At 42.9% G+C, this 19933-nt stretch overlaps 1 protein-coding gene across 1 annotated transcript in view; it reads left to right on the forward strand.

The window, feature by feature from the left end:
• Positions 1–19933, forward strand: part of POF1B (POF1B actin binding protein) — a 1182022-nt gene that overhangs the window by 1055490 nt on the left and 106599 nt on the right. The window contains exon 13 of the mRNA XM_044057755.1: positions 5029–5142. Within this exon, the coding sequence (XP_043913690.1) occupies positions 5029–5142 (114 nt within the window). The remainder of the gene's footprint in view (positions 1–5028; positions 5143–19933) is intronic.

Below are 19933 nucleotides of genomic sequence, written 5' to 3' on the forward strand. Positions count from 1 at the left end.
CAATAAAATGACAAAGTAGACTGTTTTGTTTATGTATCTCATCACCAGAAAGCTACTTTCGACTTGCTCCTTCTGTTACTAAATCCCATTTATCAAAGACGGCACTACAACTCCAGATCATGTTCTGATAAATCAGCAGATTTGGACCACCCTCTACACATGTAGGTTGTTGCTACCACATGTGCAATAATTTTAGTAATGCGAAAGAGAGCATAGGAGACAAACCTGGATTGTAAAAATCTATCCAGTCAAGTTTGTAATTATTTCCAAAGTAAGCACTTTACTCCTGCCTGATATCATTAAAGTAATCCATCAGACCATAATATAAAACATTTAAATGGAGGGTAGCATTATTTCCACATGGTTCATTAGTTGTTGCTAGCCTAAATACTTAGTAAACCAGACATTAATTTGTTAGGGGGCCCTTAACCTTGATAACAGTGAGGTGATCTGTAGGGACTGCTAGGAAAGTACATTTAATTGTGTTTTCCTTTTTTCTGCGCTCAAAAAGTGTTTGAATGCTTCCCAAATCTCAAATTTAACCATAACCTACTACCATCCACTTAATTCTGTGAATCCTTATCACTTCTGTTGAATGAGGAAAACACCAAATTCTGTAGGAAAGGGTCTGATGGATTCTACAAGGACCGAGGCTGTAATTTACAAACCATTTTTCTTCACAGGTCAAATACTTTCCCTTTGTTAACTATGGTTTTAAATTAGTGAAATGTAATTACTTTGAGTTCAGTAAATATACATATAGGCGTAAATAGCGCTTTGGCACTCAAATAAAAGCCATGGTATCACGATACATATTGTTGGAATTGTAAGCCCCCTTTAATTGTCAGAATTACCAATTTTTCTTACTGATTCTGGGCATAGAGTTTTACAAAAAATATTTTACATACTGATTGAAATATAATACGAGGCAAGGGTCTTGTCAAAAATGCCTTGCATCATCATAATTTGATGTTTACTGAGAAATGGTAATTATAATCTTATCTAGAAATATACTTTGTACTGTAATTCCTTCATCAGTGGAGATAGCATCACTTTTAAATGCATTCCTTAGCTTAGTAAAGATAACTTCAAGGTAAGTACATTAGGAAGACATTGGCTAAGCTAGTCAAACAGCTTTGTTAAGGGAATATATTTATTTAAGTTCAGAAATAACCCATATACTGAAGAAGAGTTACCAGTGGTCTGTAGAATGGACAGTAAGTATCATTTTGGATCTATGCCATACTATGCATTCATCAGTGAACCAAGAATTAAAATTGGGTTCACCTCCCTGAAGCACATTTTTTGTGTGTGCTAACCCTAGCCCCAACCATGCCCTGTGCCTAACCCCAACCATACACGTTACATTATGAAAAACCATTTCCCTAACAGTACCACTACACAAGACACCCACACTCACTTCCTGTACACTGGCATTGACATTAACACATCAAGCCACTTACAATAATCCAAACTACAACTCCTACCCAAAATAGAACCATTAACATCCCGCCCTTTGATAAACCCATCACTTGTCTTTTTTCATTGAAAGCACAATTTGTCAGCAGTGCAGTTTGTCAACAAAACCAGTATTCAATAAAGTGAACTGCCGCCATGTATGTATGTAGATATGTACGGGTCCCTATCAGAAGGACAAAAGCTCACAAGAGCAAATGTCAAAAGATCACACCAGGAACATCGAAAACCCAGAACGCTAAACAGCAAAAGACCTTGCCTATGCAGGATTGCAGTACAGTAGGAATTGGAATTTTGCTCCTCTCCCCACTGCAGTGCGATCTTGGAGTTTACACACACACACATATATATATATATAGTTTCATAGTTTAGTACTAGGCTATCTGCCCTGGGGCATTTGTAAGCCTAGCCATAGTGATGTGGCTTTCGCCACCCGATAACATGGTACAAAATGCACAGAATAGATTTAGAATACTGTGCCTCTGTCTTGTAGTGACACAGTGAAGGTCCCCTTATATAACAGAATTAGTTTACTGTGCCCCTGTCTAGTAGTGACACAGATGTGAGCCCTGGGGTAAACTTACGATCTCCCATCCACTCATCAAGATCTCTCTTGAAGAGAGTCAGTGAGGGGCTCTGCCTAACATGAACTTGGATCTTGTTCCAGAGCATGGGAAGCCTCTGGGTTATGAACGTATCCCTCCAGCATGTCCTATTCATACTTGTGCCGAGGTTTAAGTCTTTAGCTCTCGTGGTTCTGATGGATTTGGATTTTTTTGAGGTGGAGCATGTCCATCAGTTCCTGATTGGACATGGCCTTGTACGTCAGGCAGAGATCACCTCTGAGCAGGCGGTATGCTACTGAATAGAGCTGGAGTTTCTTTAGTCTGGCAGAATAAGACATATGTTGGAGACCCTTGATCCTCTTGGTGAGGTACTTTTGTGGTCTCTCCAGCTGTTGCAAATGCCGAGTGAGGTACATACCAAATGGGGCATTGTACTCAATCATGGGTCTGATGAGGGAGGAGTATAGGGGTACAATGACATCCTTGGATCTGGATGTGAATCCCTTCATGATAAGGTGTGCAAGGTAGAATGTTTTTCTAACCACTTTGGCAATGTGCGTGTCAATGTGCGTGTCAAATGAGAGGTCACTGTCAACTTGGGTCCCTAGGTCTTTGATTACTTTTTCCGTACTCAGTGGGTTGCTGTCTATGTGAAAATTTGTGGGTACTTTGTTTTTCCCAAAGGGGATGACTATACATTTTTTGGCATTTAGTTTAAGGCCATGACTCTGGCACCAGTTGTCCGTTTCTGTGAGGCCTTTTTGTAGGATGTGTGTGTCCGCTGGTGTATCGACTATGGTGCCTAGTTTGCAGTCATCTGCGAACTTGGTCAGCCACAACCTTCCCATGTTTGCTTTAACATCTGAGAAATAAATGCCAAACAAGTGGGGTCCCAGGACAGATCCCTGTGGGACACCACTTGTGACTGGCTTTGAGTCTGACATTGCTCCAGTGATTTTAACTTTGAGTTCTGTCCTTTAGCCAGTTTGCAACCCATCTAGTGACATAAGGGTTTACATTTAAGCTGTTGAGCTTATCTATGATGCCTGAGTGGGGTTTTGTGTCGAAGGCCTAAGCCAAGTCCAGGTAGGCTGTATGGACTGATTTGCCCTCATCAATGGCTCTAGTGACTGTTTCGAAAAAGTCAACCAGGTTCAAAAGGCAGGATCTGCCTTTTACAAAGCTGAACTGGGTGGGGTCAAGTGTCTGTAGGTTCCCAATGTCTCTATTTGAGTTCCATAATGATTCTTTCCATAGCTTTGCAGACCAGGCTGGTTAAGCTTATGGGGGCGGTAGTTCCCAGGGTCTGTAGAGGTACCCCCTTTGCGGAGTGGGACCAATGTTGCTGTATGCCAGTGTTCAGGTACATATCCTGTAGTAAGGCTAAGGTTAAATAGCATTTTTATGTGCGGGTTTAGCTCCTCTTGGAGTTCACGTAGCACGCAACCCGGGATACCGTCAGGTCCCATTGATGCTGTGTTTTTAGCTTTGCTGAGGGCGGCTCTCACCTGGACATCTGAGATGACAGGGAGATTACATTCAGCTGGGATAAGTATTTCTTCTTTTGGGGGTGAGGGAGGGGAGAAATTTGCACTGAAACTGTCAGTCAGAATGTTGGCAATATCTGTGGGTTCAGTGTATTTTTTGTTGTTGTGAACTAACTCTGAGCATATCTGAGGGTTTCTGCCCAGGTTTCTAACATAGCTGAAGAAGGCTTTGTGGTTATCTTTAGTGTTCTTAGCGATTTTTCTCTCAAAGTTGGCCTTGGATGTGTTTGAGAGAACGTAGTTTTCTGCTAGTGTTGATCAGAGATGCCTTCCCTTTATGGGATTTTGCTCTGTCGTGCAGTAGCTTCCTTCTTTTGTTATACAATTTGTTTATGGCTGAGGTCCACCAGACAGGACGCTTGCCTTTGGTGGAGAGGGACTTGGATTTATTTGGGATTGCATGATCCATGCATTCTTGGAAATGTCTATAGAAAGCATTTGTGAAGGATTCAGCATTGTGGGATGTGGTATCCACTGGCCCAGTGGGCTTAAAGGATACCATCTCAGTCTTAAGAAGAGTGAAGTCTGCTTTTGAGAAGTTTTTCAATGTGGTCTTTTGTGCTGGGGGTGGAGGTGGGATATGTATATCCAGGGTGATTAGTTTGTGGTCAGATCTCACTAGTGAGTGGTATACCTCCGGTGTGGAGCATTTTGTCCCCATGTTTGTGATGATCAGATCTAGTATATTATCTCCCCTAGTGGGAGAAGTGACTAGTTGTTCCAGTGCATTTGAATTTATGAATTCCAGGAACCTTTGGGCTAGGGTGTTAGGGCTAGAATAATGTACCCAATCTATGTTGGGGTAGTTGAAGTCTCCCAGTATGATGGTATTTTGTGATACATTCATATCCTCCAATGTCTTCAGGAAGGCTGAGTGGGTTTCCTGAGATTGGGAGGGTGGCCTGTAACATGCTACCAGTTTTATAGCAGTTTTGCCTATGGTTAGTTGCACCTGTATGGTCTCAGATGCTTCATGTGTTGCTACTAACCTGGAGGTGTGGGTGTCCTTGATGAATATGGACACTCCCCCTCCCTTTGTGGTTTGGCCCAGGTTTTGGGGCCAGAAAGCATGAGGTATAGCCTGGTAGCGCTGGGGTGCTCTCAGGAGCCTTGAACCAGGTTTCAGTTACTGCACAGACGTCAATGTTTTCCATACTGAGGAGTGCATCGAGTGCCTGCATCTTGAGATTTAGACTTCTGCCGTTGAGCAGCATTACCCTTAGTTTTTATATATATATATATATATATATATATATATATATATATATATATACACACACAGAGAAGCCTTCATCCAAGTGCTCGTTGTTGCAGCTTTGTTATTCATAGTTATATTTCTGGTTGCAAAGAGTTGGATTGTGACTCATATTATACCATCTACCTCACTTTCTGAACACACAGCAAACAAATTTAGACATGTTACTGTTATCTCTTTACAGAGACTGGATTCAGAAAAAGAGAGCCTACAGCGGGACCTGAATTTTAAAGATCAGCAAGCAAAGCAATATGAGAAACTCTTGGAAGCTGTGAGAGAGAACAACCGCCAATTGCAGGTAATGTTCCAAACAAAATAGTTCCAGGTCTGCAGACTCCTTGATTACCAGGATAGTTACTGATGTATTTAGCTTCTGGACTGTACCTGCTATCTTTTTTAAGACATATACTCCTCTTGCCATGATGTGCTGTTGTAGTTATGTATCCTCAGAAACAGGATGATCCTTTTGGTTATCTAATTGCATGTTAAAAATTGGCCAGAACCTTGAACTGAGTATTGAGTAACCATGCTTGAGTTCTTATCAGTGGATAAGGGGGTATTGTCCATATTTCTGTATCAGTGAGGGGACATGGGACTTTTCCATTATATGCAGGATTCAGTTATTTGTTGTCATGGATACTTCCAGGGCACTTTCCTTTCACATTTGAATATTGAAAGCCTATCTGCCCAGCCTCTGCTTCTGGGTCCTGAACTTATGTAGACCTGGGGCAGTGGCATGCCAGAGTGGACTATCAGCATTCCTGAAGGCTGGTTTGTGATATCAGTTTTTCTTGGCAAATGCCTTTTGAAGGAGGCAGACTCTTTAAAGAATCCCTGTAAGTTAATCAGTGCCAACTTTTGCATGTTACCTGTAACAGTGTACAAAAGATTAGTCCAGATAGTCACTTCAGCTAGCAGATCTGGCAGACTCTGGCTCTCACTGTCTCTTTCTCATATGCCCTCCCTTTGGGAGGAATAAAGATGCACTTTTGAAGTTTCAAGTAGTTTGAATAGCAGTAGTATTTTCAAATAGGATATTGTTACTTGTATCCCACCTGTGCCCCAGAGGGTGACAGAAGACCTGACTCAAGCTTTCTGGATGACCTCTGTTACCTATCATAAACAATTGAATTCCAGAATCTGTGATTTACATTATTACTTTACTTGTTTTTATTTTGGTTATTTTAACAACGAGAGTGTACTCAGTTGATATAGAAAGATCAGTCCATGCCATGAGTGAAGTAAAATAAATGAGACACTGGTTGGGCAGCAGGATAATGATGGACAAAACAATAATATGCATATCAGGTCTCTGAGATAAGAGGTGCTTAATGTAACAGGTAAAGTACAGGGAAAGAGGGGAAGCATAAGCTTGGACTAATAAAGGAATCTGTAGTCAAGGTAGTGTAGATGTTCTTTGTGTTTCACTGTTGCAGTCATCACATTTAGGTTATCTGCCTGCAGGCAGCCCTCAGCCAGCCTGAATACCAGAGTCTTGGGATTTCTGCATTGGATGATGTCACTTCTTCCATGATGTCAGGTCGTCTAGGGTATAAAACATGCAGCTGATGCCATTACAGCAGTCTTTCTTGCTGTGCCCAAAGCAGAAGCAGTTCGCAAGTGCCGGTCAGTCGACTCCTGAAATTTTCTTTTTTGAGTTTCAGACCTGAAGTCTTCAAAAAGATAAGTACCCCATTGGGCATCCTTTTTTCTTGCTTTAACCAGTGTCAGAAAAAAATTAATAATTGTCTTGCCTGTGGAAAGCAAATACCTCATAGAGATTTTCATTCTTACTGTGTCACCTGTTTAGGCCCAGACTATGATGCCCCTCGCTGTCAGTTTTGTGCCTTGGTCAACGCCCAAACTATTAGTTGTCAGGCTATTGTTGTAGCTAAATACTTTTGTTCTCTATCTTTGTACTCCAGATTGGCTTTTGTTAAGTCATTTGACAACCGATCTTCTGAAAAGCGTAAGGATAAAGACAGACCGCATAGGTCCAGAAATGCAGACGACGCTTCCGTTAAGCTAGTCGCCAGTCTGCCGATACTCAGTGAAGCGTTTTCACAGCCCCTGATACCCGCTTCTACAAATTTGCAGGCCTGTGCTGAGACCCACTTGGAGTCCGGTATGCCGTGAGATGTTTCTTCGACTATGGACCCTATGGATGTCTCTACCTTGGATGGGTCCTGAGCCGCTTTGCAGGCACCGGCTTCTGCAGGTATTTTCAGGCCTAAGGATTTTCATATTAAACGGACGACTTTGTGTCAAGCTAAAAATACGGAATTTCTCAGGCCTAAAGCTCGTACTACACCTAGAAAACTGACTACCAAAGCACATTCTTAGGCCCACATGCCTCAAAAACAAAAAGATTAGAATGGCTGAAGACCTTATTACCTTAATTAGGGGAAGCCAGCCTTCCCCCTCTGAGAGACCTAGAACTGATTTTCCTTCTAATTCTTCTGATCAGGAATATGATATTCCTTCTGACAACCATGATTTACCATTATCTACTTATGAGGATTCTGATGCAGAGGATTCCATTCCCTCTGCTTCCCCTCCAGAGGATTTTTCTTTTGGTGAAACCTTGCATACCCTTAGGGAACATTTCCGCTGTGAAAGCCAGGACTATTTACAGTTCAAAAAGAGACCTAGGGAATTCTTAAACCTGCCTCAGCAGAGGCCTCTGGCTATCCCTGCTGTTCTGGAGGTTGTAGATGATGATTTCCTGGAATCCAGCATTACCACAGACACTTTGCCCCAGCTCCCAGGAAACCTGATGGGTACAGTAGAGTACCTGACTCTCACAAACTCCTCTTCAAAAATCCTACTGTGGATCCAGAGACCATTTCCCAGGGACCTAAAAGCATTACGGCTACTACTGCCATGAATCCTACCCCTTCTGACAGGGATTCTAGGGCTTTAGACAGGTATGGGGTAAGAAGGTGTATACCTCTACTACTCTGGCCATTACAGCTTTAAATTGCCAGTTTCATATGTTAAAGTATTAGCAACATATTATGGGACTAAAACAGACAATGATGTTGATTCCTGACTGTGCTGAACTCAAAGATTTACAAGACTTGATGCATTCTGCTGACCAAGTTGGTAAACATACTTTGCAGTGTGGTTTTGATGCTTTAGAAGCATCTTGCAGTGTTGCTGTCACTGGGTCTGTACTTAGAAGGCATGCTTGGCTTAAGGAACATAACTTGCCAGATCATGTTGAGGCTAAATTACTGGATGCACCCTTAAACCAAGATCGCCTTTTTGGCAAAAAGATGGAAGAAGTCCTCAAAAGAATGGAGGAAAAAGCTAAATCTATGCAAACTGTAGATTTCTTACAAGTACAGCCACCTAGATTCAGTAGGCACTGGCCTTTAAAGAACTGGTCCTTTCCAGTCCCTTCCAGGCCTTCAGTCCAAACCCAGGAGCAGCAGACCAGCAAGACTTCAGTCTCAGGCTATGCACAAATCTAAACAGTGGGGGGCTCCTACTTCCAAAGCAGGGAGTAGTAAGCCATCCCCCTGAGGAAAAATTGCACAATGACTTATCCTTAACTCTTCCAAGCCTTGCTCAACTACTTGCATCTTTAGGAGGAAAGCTTGCCCTGCATGCAAAAAACTGGGAATTCATTACCCAAGACAAATGGGTTTTAAACATAGTTTCCCTAGGATACGGATTCCACTTCCACTCTCTCCCATCCCCAAGTGGATCGCCAGACCTCCCCCCAAACCAGTGGGTGGAGGCCCAAAAATAAGTTCTCTCTCTCTTCAGCATCAAGGCTATTCAACCTGTCCCAGCAGAACAAAGGGGACAAGGTTTCTGTTCAAGACTGTTCCTGGTTCCCAGAAAAGAAAACTCCTGGCATCCTATCCTGGATCTGTCTATCCTCAACACCTTTCTGGTGGTTCCAAATTTCAAAATGCTAACTCTTAAACAGCTTTTTCCTATGCTAGTCAAGGATGCCTGGCTGGCAACCCTAGACTTAAGCTTATTTGCACATCCCCATAAGGGAGTCTTGCAGGAAATACCTACGCTTCAGGGCAGGCTGCATGCACTATCAGTTCTCTGCACTTCCCTTTGGGCTTATCTACTGTGCCCAGGGTATTCACAAAGTGCCTAGCTCCAACCATTGCATTTTGCAGGCAGAGAAATATTCAGATTTTCCCATATTTGGACTATTGCCTGATTCAAGCAGAGAGTCAGGACTTGCTATTACTGCACCTGGCATTTGTTAAGAGATTTCTAACTTCACTGGGGTATACAATCAATGAGAAGAAATCACACCTAGTATCCTGCCAACAGATTATATTCCTGGGAGCAAGCTTGAACACAGCTTCCCAGATGGCATTCCTCACTGCAGAGAAACAAGTTTGACAACCTACTGTCCACAAAAACCCAGCTATCTGCAAGGAAAATCCTGCAAGCCCCGGGGTTCATGGCCTCTTGCATTCTTTTAATTCCATATGCAAAACTGCATATGAGGAAACTTCAATGGTATCTAAAAAGTCTATGGTGTCAGCATTCTCAAGACCTGGAAACAATGATTTCTATCATCCCTTGCCTAAGGGCAGAGTTCCTTTGGTGGGCAGAGGCCTGCAACCACAACAAGGGACTCCCTTTCACTCTACCCCCTGCCGGCCAATCCTTAACAGACTCATCAGACTATGTATGGGGGGCTCACATGGTAGGGCAGTGTATTCAGGGCAAATGGAACCCAATACAGATGCACCTGCATATCAAAAATAAATGTTAGCTGTACAGAATGCTCTGACAGCCTTCAAAGACCATATTCTTCCAGGACAACTATTGATAAAGACAACACCACAGTTATGTAGTACATAAAAAGCAGGGGGGGGGACCAATTCCTACTCACTCTGCAGACTAGCCATGGCACTGTGGAACACAGCCTTGGGCAACCAAGTGAACCTACAAGCTCAATTACTGCCAGGCAAACTAAATTCACTGGCAGATGCGTTAAGCAGAAATCTCATTGACCCACACGAATGGAAGCTGGAACCCAAAATATTCAAGCTCTTGAGGAACAAATGGGCGACTCCAGAGGTAGACCTGTTTGCCTCCCCTCAGAACCACCAACTGAAAAAGTACAGCACCAGAACTTCCCACTGTGAAGCTTGGAAAGTGGATGCCCTGTCTTTTACCTAGGAAGGCCTCTCAGTTTATGCCTTCCCCCCTCTGCCTCTCCTCTCGAAGGTCCTGCTAAAGATCAAACAGGACAAGCCAAGGACAATTCTGATTGCACCGGACTGGCCACACCAGCACTGGTACCCTTTTTTGTGCAGTCTGACAGTGCTACAGCCATGGCACCTGCCTCAGACTCCTTCCCTGCTGTCCCGGCAGGTGGGCCATATTCTGCACCCTCAGCTTCAAACCCTGAGCCTTGCAGTCTGGCTAATCCCCTGAGATCACCTCTAGCAACCATCAGTAAGCAGGTGCTGGATGTCATTCTTGAGGCAAGGAGGCCTAGTACTAGAAAATCCTATTCAGAAAAGTGGAAAAGATACTGTTCCTGGAGCCAGTCTCAAGGGGTGTCCAGCTTATCTCGTATTCAAGATTATTTAACCGAAATGCTCCATAAGGGCCTGTCTTTCTCCTCAATTAAGATTAATGCCTCAGCCATATCAGCACATTACAATACTAAGCCAACCCTCTTCTCTCATCCCCTGCTAAAACAATTCCTTAGAGGGGCCAAACTTTAAGACCCCCCCCACCCCCCCCAGGAGAGCTCCCACTCCAGCCTGGGACCTAAACTTTGTACTGGGGAAACGTACTCTTCCCCCTTTGAACCAGCTGCTACCGCAGAATTGAAATTTCTTTCTTGGAAAACAGCTTTACTTCTAGCCATCACTTCTGCAAGACGAGTGTCTGAACTGCAGGCCCTTATGGCAGTGGAACCCTTCATTATTGTCCATGCGGACAGGGTTTCCCTCAGGACTAATCCATCATGTATGTCCAAGGTGGTATCTAGTGTGGCTCTGAACCAGTCCATTCATTTGCCTACCTTTTTTCCCTAATCCCCAGAATAAAGGGGAAAGGATATTGCATTCCCTGGATGTGCACAGACAGCTTAGATTCTATCTGAACAGGACTAAGCCTCTCAGAAAATCTGACCAGCTGCTAGTCAGATTTGCTGCAGGGGCAGAGGGGAAGGCCATTTCAAAGCAAACCATTTCCAAATGGATAGCACATTGCATCCATTTCTGCTACAAGCAGCATGTAAAACCTACCCCACAGGGGATAAGAACACATTCCACCAGGGCTGCATCTACCACTACTGCTTTTCTCAGAGGAGTCCCTACCAGGGACATCCTGGAAGCTGCAACCTGGAGCTCTGTACATACTTTCACCAAGCATTACCACTTGCCTATCTTCTCTAAATCCAGAGCTGGATTTGCCACAGCAGTTTTACAGGGCCTCATTGCTGGCCCTAATGCTCCTCAACTGCCTCCACCCTTCCTTAGCTTTGGGAATCAACCGAAATGTGATGACTGCAACAGTGAAACACGAAGAACATAGTGCAGTTGTGTACACTTACCATAAATGTAGATGTTCGAGTGTATTCACTGTTGCAGTCTTGGTTACCCTCCCTCTAGCCCCCTGATGTCTCTCTGCTTTTATCTATCTTTTTTGTTTGGCATATTTTATATTGTGTGTATTTGCTATTTGTTGGGGGTGTTCCATACTGTGTAATTGCTCCCTGTTATGGGGGCACCTGACATCTGGGTCAAGAGAAACTGATGTAATGGCATTGGCTACATGTTTTATACCCCTGATGACCTGATGTCATGGAAGAAGCAACAGCATCCGACGCAGAAATACCAAGACTCTGGAATTCAGGCTGGCTGAGGGCTGCCTGCAGGCAGATAACCCAAATGTGATGACTGCAACAGTGAATACACTTGAACATCTACATTTATGGTAAGTGTACACAACTGTACTTTGCAGATACCAGGAGGATGGAACAGAATACACAGACTTCACTAAGTACAGGAGATTCAGTCCCAGTGACCCTAAATTATAGCTGAGCAAAGTACAGTTTTGTACCTACCATAAATGTAGATCTCCGAGTGTCTTCACTGCTGCAGTCATTACACTTGGGTTATCCTGCTGTCAGGTGGTCCCGCAGTCGGCCAGAGTTCCAAAGTCTTGGTCCGGCATTGGTTGCTGTCGCCTCCTCCCTGACGTCAGGGGTATATAAGAAGCAGCCAATGCCATTTTCTTCAGTTTTTCTTGCCCCAGATGTCATGTGCCCCCAAAAAGATAGGCAATACATATTGCTTACAAAACATACAATAAGGTAAAAAAACCTTCAGTAACCAGCAAATACACCACATAGGTAGTATAGTGTAGAAAGTTATAGATAAGCCACAGCTAAGAAAGAGGGGATGGCGGGTGGGTAACCAAGACTGCAGCAGTGAAGACACTCTAACATCTACATTTATGGTAGGTACAAAACTGTACTATGCTCATCGTGTTTCACTGCTGCAGTCGTTACACTTGGGTTGAATCCCAAAGCTGAGACAGGGTGGCTGGTTCTATAGAGGATTTGGTGTGGCTATGAGGCCCTGCAGCACTGCAGTGGCGAAGCCAGCTCTGGATCTAGAGTAAAGAGGCAAGTGATGATGCTTGGTAAAGGTGTGCACTGAACTTCAAGTTGCACCTTCCAAAATGTCTTTGGTAGGTACTCCTCTAAGTTAGGCAGTAGAAGTTGCAGTTGCCCTGGTGGAATGTGGTCTAATGTTAGATGGTACAGGTTTCCCATGCTGTGTGTAGCAGAACCGGATATAGTGTCCTATCCACTTTGAAATGGTCTGCTTTGAAATAGCCTTTCCCTGTGATCTTGCAGCATAAGATACAAACAATTGTTCAGTTTTTCTGAAAGCTTTTGTTTTGTCCAAGTAGAAGTGTAATTGCCTGTGAATGTCCAAGGAATGTAGAATTCTCTCCCCTTTATTCTGGGGATTTGGATAAAATGTTGGCAAGTGAATAGTTTGGTTAAGAGCCACACTGGATATCACCTTAGGCATAAATAAAGGGTTTGTTCTTAAGGAAACCCTGTCTTGGTGGAAAATAATGAAAGGCTCCACTGCCATTAGTGCCTGTAGTTCTGAGACTTTGTGCTGAGGTTATTGCCAGTAGCAGAGCAGTTTTCCATGATATATATTTTAATTCTGCTGAATTGGCTCGCTCAAAAGGAGGTAAAGTGAGTTTTTCCAAGACAAAATTGAGGTCCCAAGTAGGTGTTGGTGCTCTCCGGGGCGGTCTTATGTTTTTAGCCCCTCTGAGGTACTGCTTTTAGCAATGGATGAGAGAAAATAGGAGGATCTATGTTGTAATGAGCCGAGATGGCAGAAGCGTGGATCTTAATGGATGAGAAGGATAGTCCTTTGTCCAGCATCTCAGTTAAGTATTGTAGTATCTGTATTGTAGTATCTGAGAAATGTTTGGGACAAGAGGGTCAAGGCTTTGAGCCTGTTTCCAGGCACAGAATCTCTTCCACTTTTCTGAATAAGATTTCCTGGTGTTAGGCCTCCTGACCTCCAAAATGACACCCATAACAGCTTTAGAGAGAGGTGTTGTCTGTTTGGGTAATGAATCTGCCATGCAGCCAGGGCTAAGGTTTTGAACTGACTGTGCAGGATCTGATTGTTTTGCTGAGTCAAAAGGTATGGGATTTGAGGCAAAATCCAAGGTGGGCCTTGAGCTAAGTTCTTTAAGATTGGGTACCAATGCTGGTGTGGCCAGTCTGGAGCAATCAGAATCTGTGTTTTTTCTTGTCTGGCTTTTAGGAGTACCTTTGAAAGGAGAGACAGAGGTGGGAAGGCATAAACATTTAGGCTTTTCCAGCCGAACAAAAGAGCATCCACTTTCCATGCTTGTGTGTGATAAGTCCTTGTGCAGAATTTTTGTAATTGGCAATTCTGTGGGGAGGCAAAGAGATCTATGTCCGGGCACCCCTATTTTTGCATTATCTTGCTGAAAACGTGTGGATTTAATTTCCACTCGTGAGGATCCATGATGTTTCTGCTTAAGTCGTCTGCCAGAGTATTTTTCTTTCCTGGCAGGAATTGTGCTTGCAGATGAACTTGATAAGTTGGAGCTGTGTTCCACAAGGTCATGGCTTGTCTGCATAGGGGGTAAGAATGAGTGCCCCCTTGCTTGTTTATGTACCACATTACTGTGGTGTTGTCTGTCCTGGATGTAGAAGGTCCTTGAAAGCTGTTAGGGCACTTTGTACAGCCAACATCTTTTTGATTGATGTGAAGATGCATTTGGTCTGTGGTCCATTTGCCCTGAATGCATTTTCCTGCCATGTGTGCTCCCCAGGCGTAATCCGAAGCATCTGTTAGTCTGCCTAGCTGTGGGAAGAGTGAATGGCTGACCCTTGTTGAGTTGACATGCCTGTTCCCACCATCGAAACTCCTGTTGTAGGCAGGGAATTAGTGGTATTACTGTTTCCAAGCTGTGAGAGTGTTGTGTCCAAACACTTTTTAGGTACCATTGTAATTTCCTCATATGCAGTCTGGCATATGGAATTAGTAATATGCAGGATGCCATGAATCCCAAGGCCTGCACAATTTTTCTTGCAGGGAGTTGGGACTTTGTTGCCATCAATTGAAAATACTGAGTCAGTTGTCCTTCTTTGTCTGGTGTGAGATAAGCCATCTGGGCCGTTGTATTTAAGCTGGCACCCAGGAATATTCTCTCTTGTGAGGGCACTAGTTTTGACTTCTTTTTGTTTACTGTGTACCCTAGGCAACTTAACTTTTTTACAAACTCCAGATGCTTTAGAAGAATGTCCTTGGTCTCCGCTTGAATCAGGCAGTCGTCCAGGTATGGCTATATTTGAATTCCTTTTTGTCTGCAAAATACAATTACTGGTGTCAGGCACTTGGTGAAGACTCTGGGTGCAGTAGATAAGCCAAAGAGCAGTGCAAAGAATTGGTAGTGCATTGAACCAGCTATGAATCTGAGGTATCTTCTGCAATTTTGTCTGATAGAGACATGCAGGTATGCCTCTTTGAGGTCCAAAGTAACAAGCCAAGCTTTCTTGCCCAACGTGGGAAGGAGCTGCTGTAGTGTCAACATTTTGAATTTTGGAACATCCAGATAAGTATTTAGAGTGGAAAGGTCTAGTATGGGTCTCCAGGCTTTGTCCTTTGTGGGTACCAGGAAGTGTCTTGAGTAGAATCCTTGTTCCTGCTGCGGTACTTTTTGAATAGCTCTCATGTCCATGAGGGCTGTAATTTGTTTTTGTACCTCTGCCCATTGATTTTGTGGCAGGTCTGGCATTCCTTTTAGCCTTAGTAGAGTGTGAAAGTGGAACCTGTAACCTTGAGACACAATATTCAGCACCCATTTGTCTTGGGTGATTGCTTGCCAGTTTTGTGAAAAAAGTGCTAGTTTCCCCCCTAAGGGAGCTGCCAAAAGGGAAGAGTTTGGCATTGGAAGGGGTAAGTCATTGGGACTGTTTCCTGTAAGGTTGTGACTTGTCCTCACCTCCTTTTGGGGTTGAAGCATCCCACTGTCGTGGTCTGTAAGAGTCTAGGGGCTGAGATCTGCCTCTTTGTGGCCTGTCTGACAGTGGAAAGGACCAATTTTGTAGGCCAATTCCTGCTAAATTGTGGTGGCTGTACCTGTAAGAAATCCTTCACTGTTTGCATAGATTTCCCCTTATCCTCCATTTTCTTTAATACCTCTTCTGCCTTAACACCAAATAAAATATCTTGCTGTAAAGGAGCATCCAATAATTTTGCCTTAACATGATCTGGTAAGCTTTGTTCCTTTAACCAAGCATGCCTTCAAATCACAGATCCTGTAACTGCTGCTCTACAAGAAGCTTCTAATGAATCAAAACCACATTGCAAAGTATGCTTTCCCACTTGTTCAGCTGCATGCAATAAATCCTGCATTTCCTTAAAATCAGGTTGTTCTGCACTTGTACTCATTTTCTGTTTTAACTGAGACAGTAAATATTGTTGATATTTAAGCACGTGGAACTGGCAGTTTAAAGCCCTCAAAGCTAAAGATGCAGAGGTGTAAACTTTCTTCCCCCATCTGTGTAATGCTGTAGAATCCCTGTCCGAGGGAACTGGATTTTTAGCCGTGGAGGCGTTTACCCCTTTGGGACCCTGGGAAATAGTTTCTGGGTCAGCAGTAGGGTTTTTATAAAGAAATTTGTGAAAGTCAGGGACTCTGTAGTACCTGTATGGCTTGACTGGAGCAGGGGGTAAAGTATCTGGATTTAAACTGGATTCAGAGAACACAATGTCCAACACTGGAGGAATAGCAAGGGCCTGTGCTGAGGTAAAAAAAAGAAAGTCTCTGAGCCTTTTCTTGGATTCTGAGTAATCCTGGCCCTCCTAATGGAAATGCTCCCCCATGATATGTAAAGTGTCCCCAAAAGAGTAATCCTCAGGAGGAGAGGCTGAAGGAATTGATTCTTCAGCATCAGAATCCTCATAGGGGGGTAAAGAATATCCCTGGTCTGAAGAGGAATCAGGGAACCCCTGATCAAAATAATTAAGTCTTTGGCCATTTTGAGCATCTGCTTTTTAGGCATGGAGGCCTGTCCAGGTGAATGCTGTACTTGCTTCTTTGTCTTTAATGTAGCTTTAGACTTGGCTGTAGATGCAATGGAAAGTTGTGAAGGTCTGAAAACACCCTCAGAAGCCGATGCCTGCTCAGCGGTTCTGGACCCATCTGAAGGGTTAGGCTCCGTAGGCCCAACAACTTGAGTATCCAGAGGCCTAGGCAACTTCACGTGGGAATCTGTCTCGGCTTGCGGCTCTGAGGTAGTGGGTGTCAGGGGCTGCGAAAGCGCCTCACTGAAAACCGGCGACTGGCCTAGAAGAGGCTTCATCATCAGTTTTGGGCCTCTGATGCCTGTCCTTATCTTTGCATTTTTTGTGAATTCTGGTTGTCGGTTGTTCCGATGGCATGGTATAATTAAACCTTCGGCCAAAGTAATGGCGAGCAAAATCAAACCGACGTTTAATAGTGCGTTTGAAACCGGCAACTAGTGACGTTGTGATCTGGGCCTAGGCCTGGAATACAGTAAGAATGAAAATCCTTATGAGGTATTTGCTTCCCACAAGAAATACAATCATTAACTTTTACTGACATCAGTCTGAGGAAAGAAAAAGTTTCCCCAATGGGGTACTTAGCTTTATTGAAGACTGCGGTTCTGAAAATCGAATTTCATATCTCAGGAGTTGGCCTACTGGCACTTGCGAACTGCTTTTGCTTTGGACACCGTCCGTCAAGAAAGACTGAAGAAAATGGCGTTGGCTGCTTCTTATATACCCCTGACGCACTGATGTTGGGGAGGAGGCGACAGCAACCGATGCTGGACCAAGACTTTGGAACTCTGGCCGACTGCGGGACCGCCTGATGGCAGGATAACCCAAGTGTAATGACTGCAACAGTGAAACACGATGAACATCAGGATTGTTATACTAGGACTGTATCAGTGACACCATGAAAAGCTGCATTCCATGGCACAGAGCCATACTCTGAGCTTCATAGAACAGTTTATGTACTTACAGTTACTCTCAGTACTGTAGGACAGGGAATCCTGAGAGAACTTATTGGTAATACAAAGGAGGAGGAACTGTATTTTTACATTGTGCCATAAACCTGGATGAACTGGAACTAGTGAAGAAAATGGAAAAAGTTTTGTTAGAATGAGAGTTCCTTACCTGTAGCTGCAAAGTGAACGAGTAAAACATTATGATCGGGTGTGCAGAAAAGAATATGCAGAATACTTTGCATAGAGATGTTAGGCCTTGTATATAGCAAGGTCAGAATCCATGTGACCCTTGGGGTTACAGACTTAAAAGGGAACTGTTTTTGATGTGAAACACCTCACCAGAACAAACTGCCAGCAGTCCTTAGGGCAGAACAAGGCATTTGTGTCATTATGAGCTCAGTACATCTCAATGTATCTGGAATGACTGAGTGTAACACCGAATCATTTTTAGGTTGGATTCATAAAACTGACCTAAATACATCCATCTGAGTGAATAGTATTCATAGCTGTGATTGGAAAGAAAATGGATTGAAATTATTCCTTCTGTAGTCAAAGTGGGAGTCAAAAAACAGCTAGTACAACTTTCCGCCCTCTGGGAATTACAGCCTTTTACCTCTCATACAGTACAGCCTTTGTGACCAACCTTCACCGAACTTGGTGAATCTTTAAGTGCAGCCACTGCAGCATTTTAATATTTATTTATTCATTCATTCATCTGTCTGTTTATTTGCACTTCTTGACCAGGAAAATGAGCTTACTAAAGGACCCATCTTAGCTATGACCTGTTCCAAAGGCAGACAGTAGCAGCAGTCACATTAATTATAAGGCTTTTTACAAATCAGTTAACTTAGAGTCTATAAGTAGGTGTACAATGTTGTAATATTTGTATTATATCATGTACAGTAATAAGTATAAAGCACAGTAATGAATACACAGAACAGGAGGTATGCAGTATTGAATGAATGCACAGGGCCAGATTCAATAAAGCCTATACTAAGTGTACAGTGTTCTGGGTGAACAGACAACATAGACATAACTCGCACCTTTTTCTTCCTAATTTTAATTTTCCTACTGATATTCTTGCAGCTTTAAATATTGACAGGGATTCATCAGGTTACCACAAAGTGTAGACTACATGTACACTTAATGTAATCTTTGACTAGAAAGCACAAAAATATAAGAATTTTATTGAATAGCTGCGGTAGCGTTGTTGCCTCACAGTAAGACATTGTTGTGTTCGATTCTCAGCTAAAAGCATCTTCTGTGTGGAGACGTGTGAATGGGCATACCTTCATTGAAGGTTGTGTGTCAGTCCTGGCAAGTCAGTATGTAAAAATCTACTGCCAATCATTAGCGGACCAGACTTCTGCTGTGGTGACCCCTAACTGGGAAAAGCCGAAAGATGCAACAATTTATTGTGTACACTTATTGTAGGCTTTATTGAATCTGGCCCACAGTCTCTGCCATTTACACACTAACATATTATAAATCTGTACATATACAGGTATTTATAAAAATGTATGTTAGTTGTTAATTGAAAGACTTGCTTGACATATAGGTTCCAAAGTGAAATTGAGAAGTTGATAAAACAGTGCAAAAGTGAAACGGAAGGCTTAAGGAGATTAAGAAAAGGTTACTAGGAGGATTATATTAAAGGGCAGATGTCCGTCTCCATGTGATTGTAGTCATTGGGATTAAATAGTGAATGGACTGAAGTTAGTGTTGCCCTGGAACACTTACAGGCACAGCCTCGGGTAAAATAGTGAAGAGAAGCAATGAAACACTGGTAACCCAGGTTGGTAAGGATAGGGATATTGTTAAAGGCCTCCATTGCAATTATGTTGAAAGCTCCTTTAGAAAATGATATAAATGGGTATTATACAAGTGGAAATTATTAGTATTATAAAGATCTGAGTGGGCAGAGTACGGAGCCTGTTTGCAGGGAAGGGGTATAAATTATTGTTTAGCAGTTTGTTGATAATGAAGCTGAACAGAAGACTTCTATTTTCTAATAGGTGCTTTATTAGTGGTGTTAAGGAGAATGCAGTGATGGGTCCTTAGTTTGGCTAGTATAATAAATATATATATATACACTTTGCATAGTTAGTTTCAAAGTGTTTGTCTTTTGGGGTTTGGCTAGTGCAAAAATTAGTTATGCATATTCAAGTCTGGGTACTAAGATGCGTTTCTTCAAAGGAGGACCATGTGTCAGGTTTAAGAAAATTGGTGAGTTTAAATGCTTGCTTAGGATTAACTCAATATGAGAGTGAAAAATTAAGGAAGGACCTGAGTAAGCCCCAACTGTTGGTAATTGTGAAGCGATATGATTAAGCTTCACAAATATTAAGGGTACAACACTGTAATAATCTTTGAGAGGTAACAAAAAGCAAAGAATTTGTCTTTAAACTAGTGTTTAAATTGTTTCTTTAATAAATCAGGCAAACAGCTTTCTAAAATTTGTCTTGCAAGACATTTCAAATTGCTGTTATTTACCTGTCTACTTTGAAGATTGTCAACATACTGGGGGCGTCTATAT

Source organism: Protopterus annectens, chromosome 15.part0 (genome assembly GCF_019279795.1).
Source record: "Protopterus annectens isolate FY-2018-M chromosome 15.part0, PAN1.0, whole genome shotgun sequence".
NCBI lineage: Eukaryota > Metazoa > Chordata > Ceratodontiformes > Protopteridae > Protopterus > Protopterus annectens.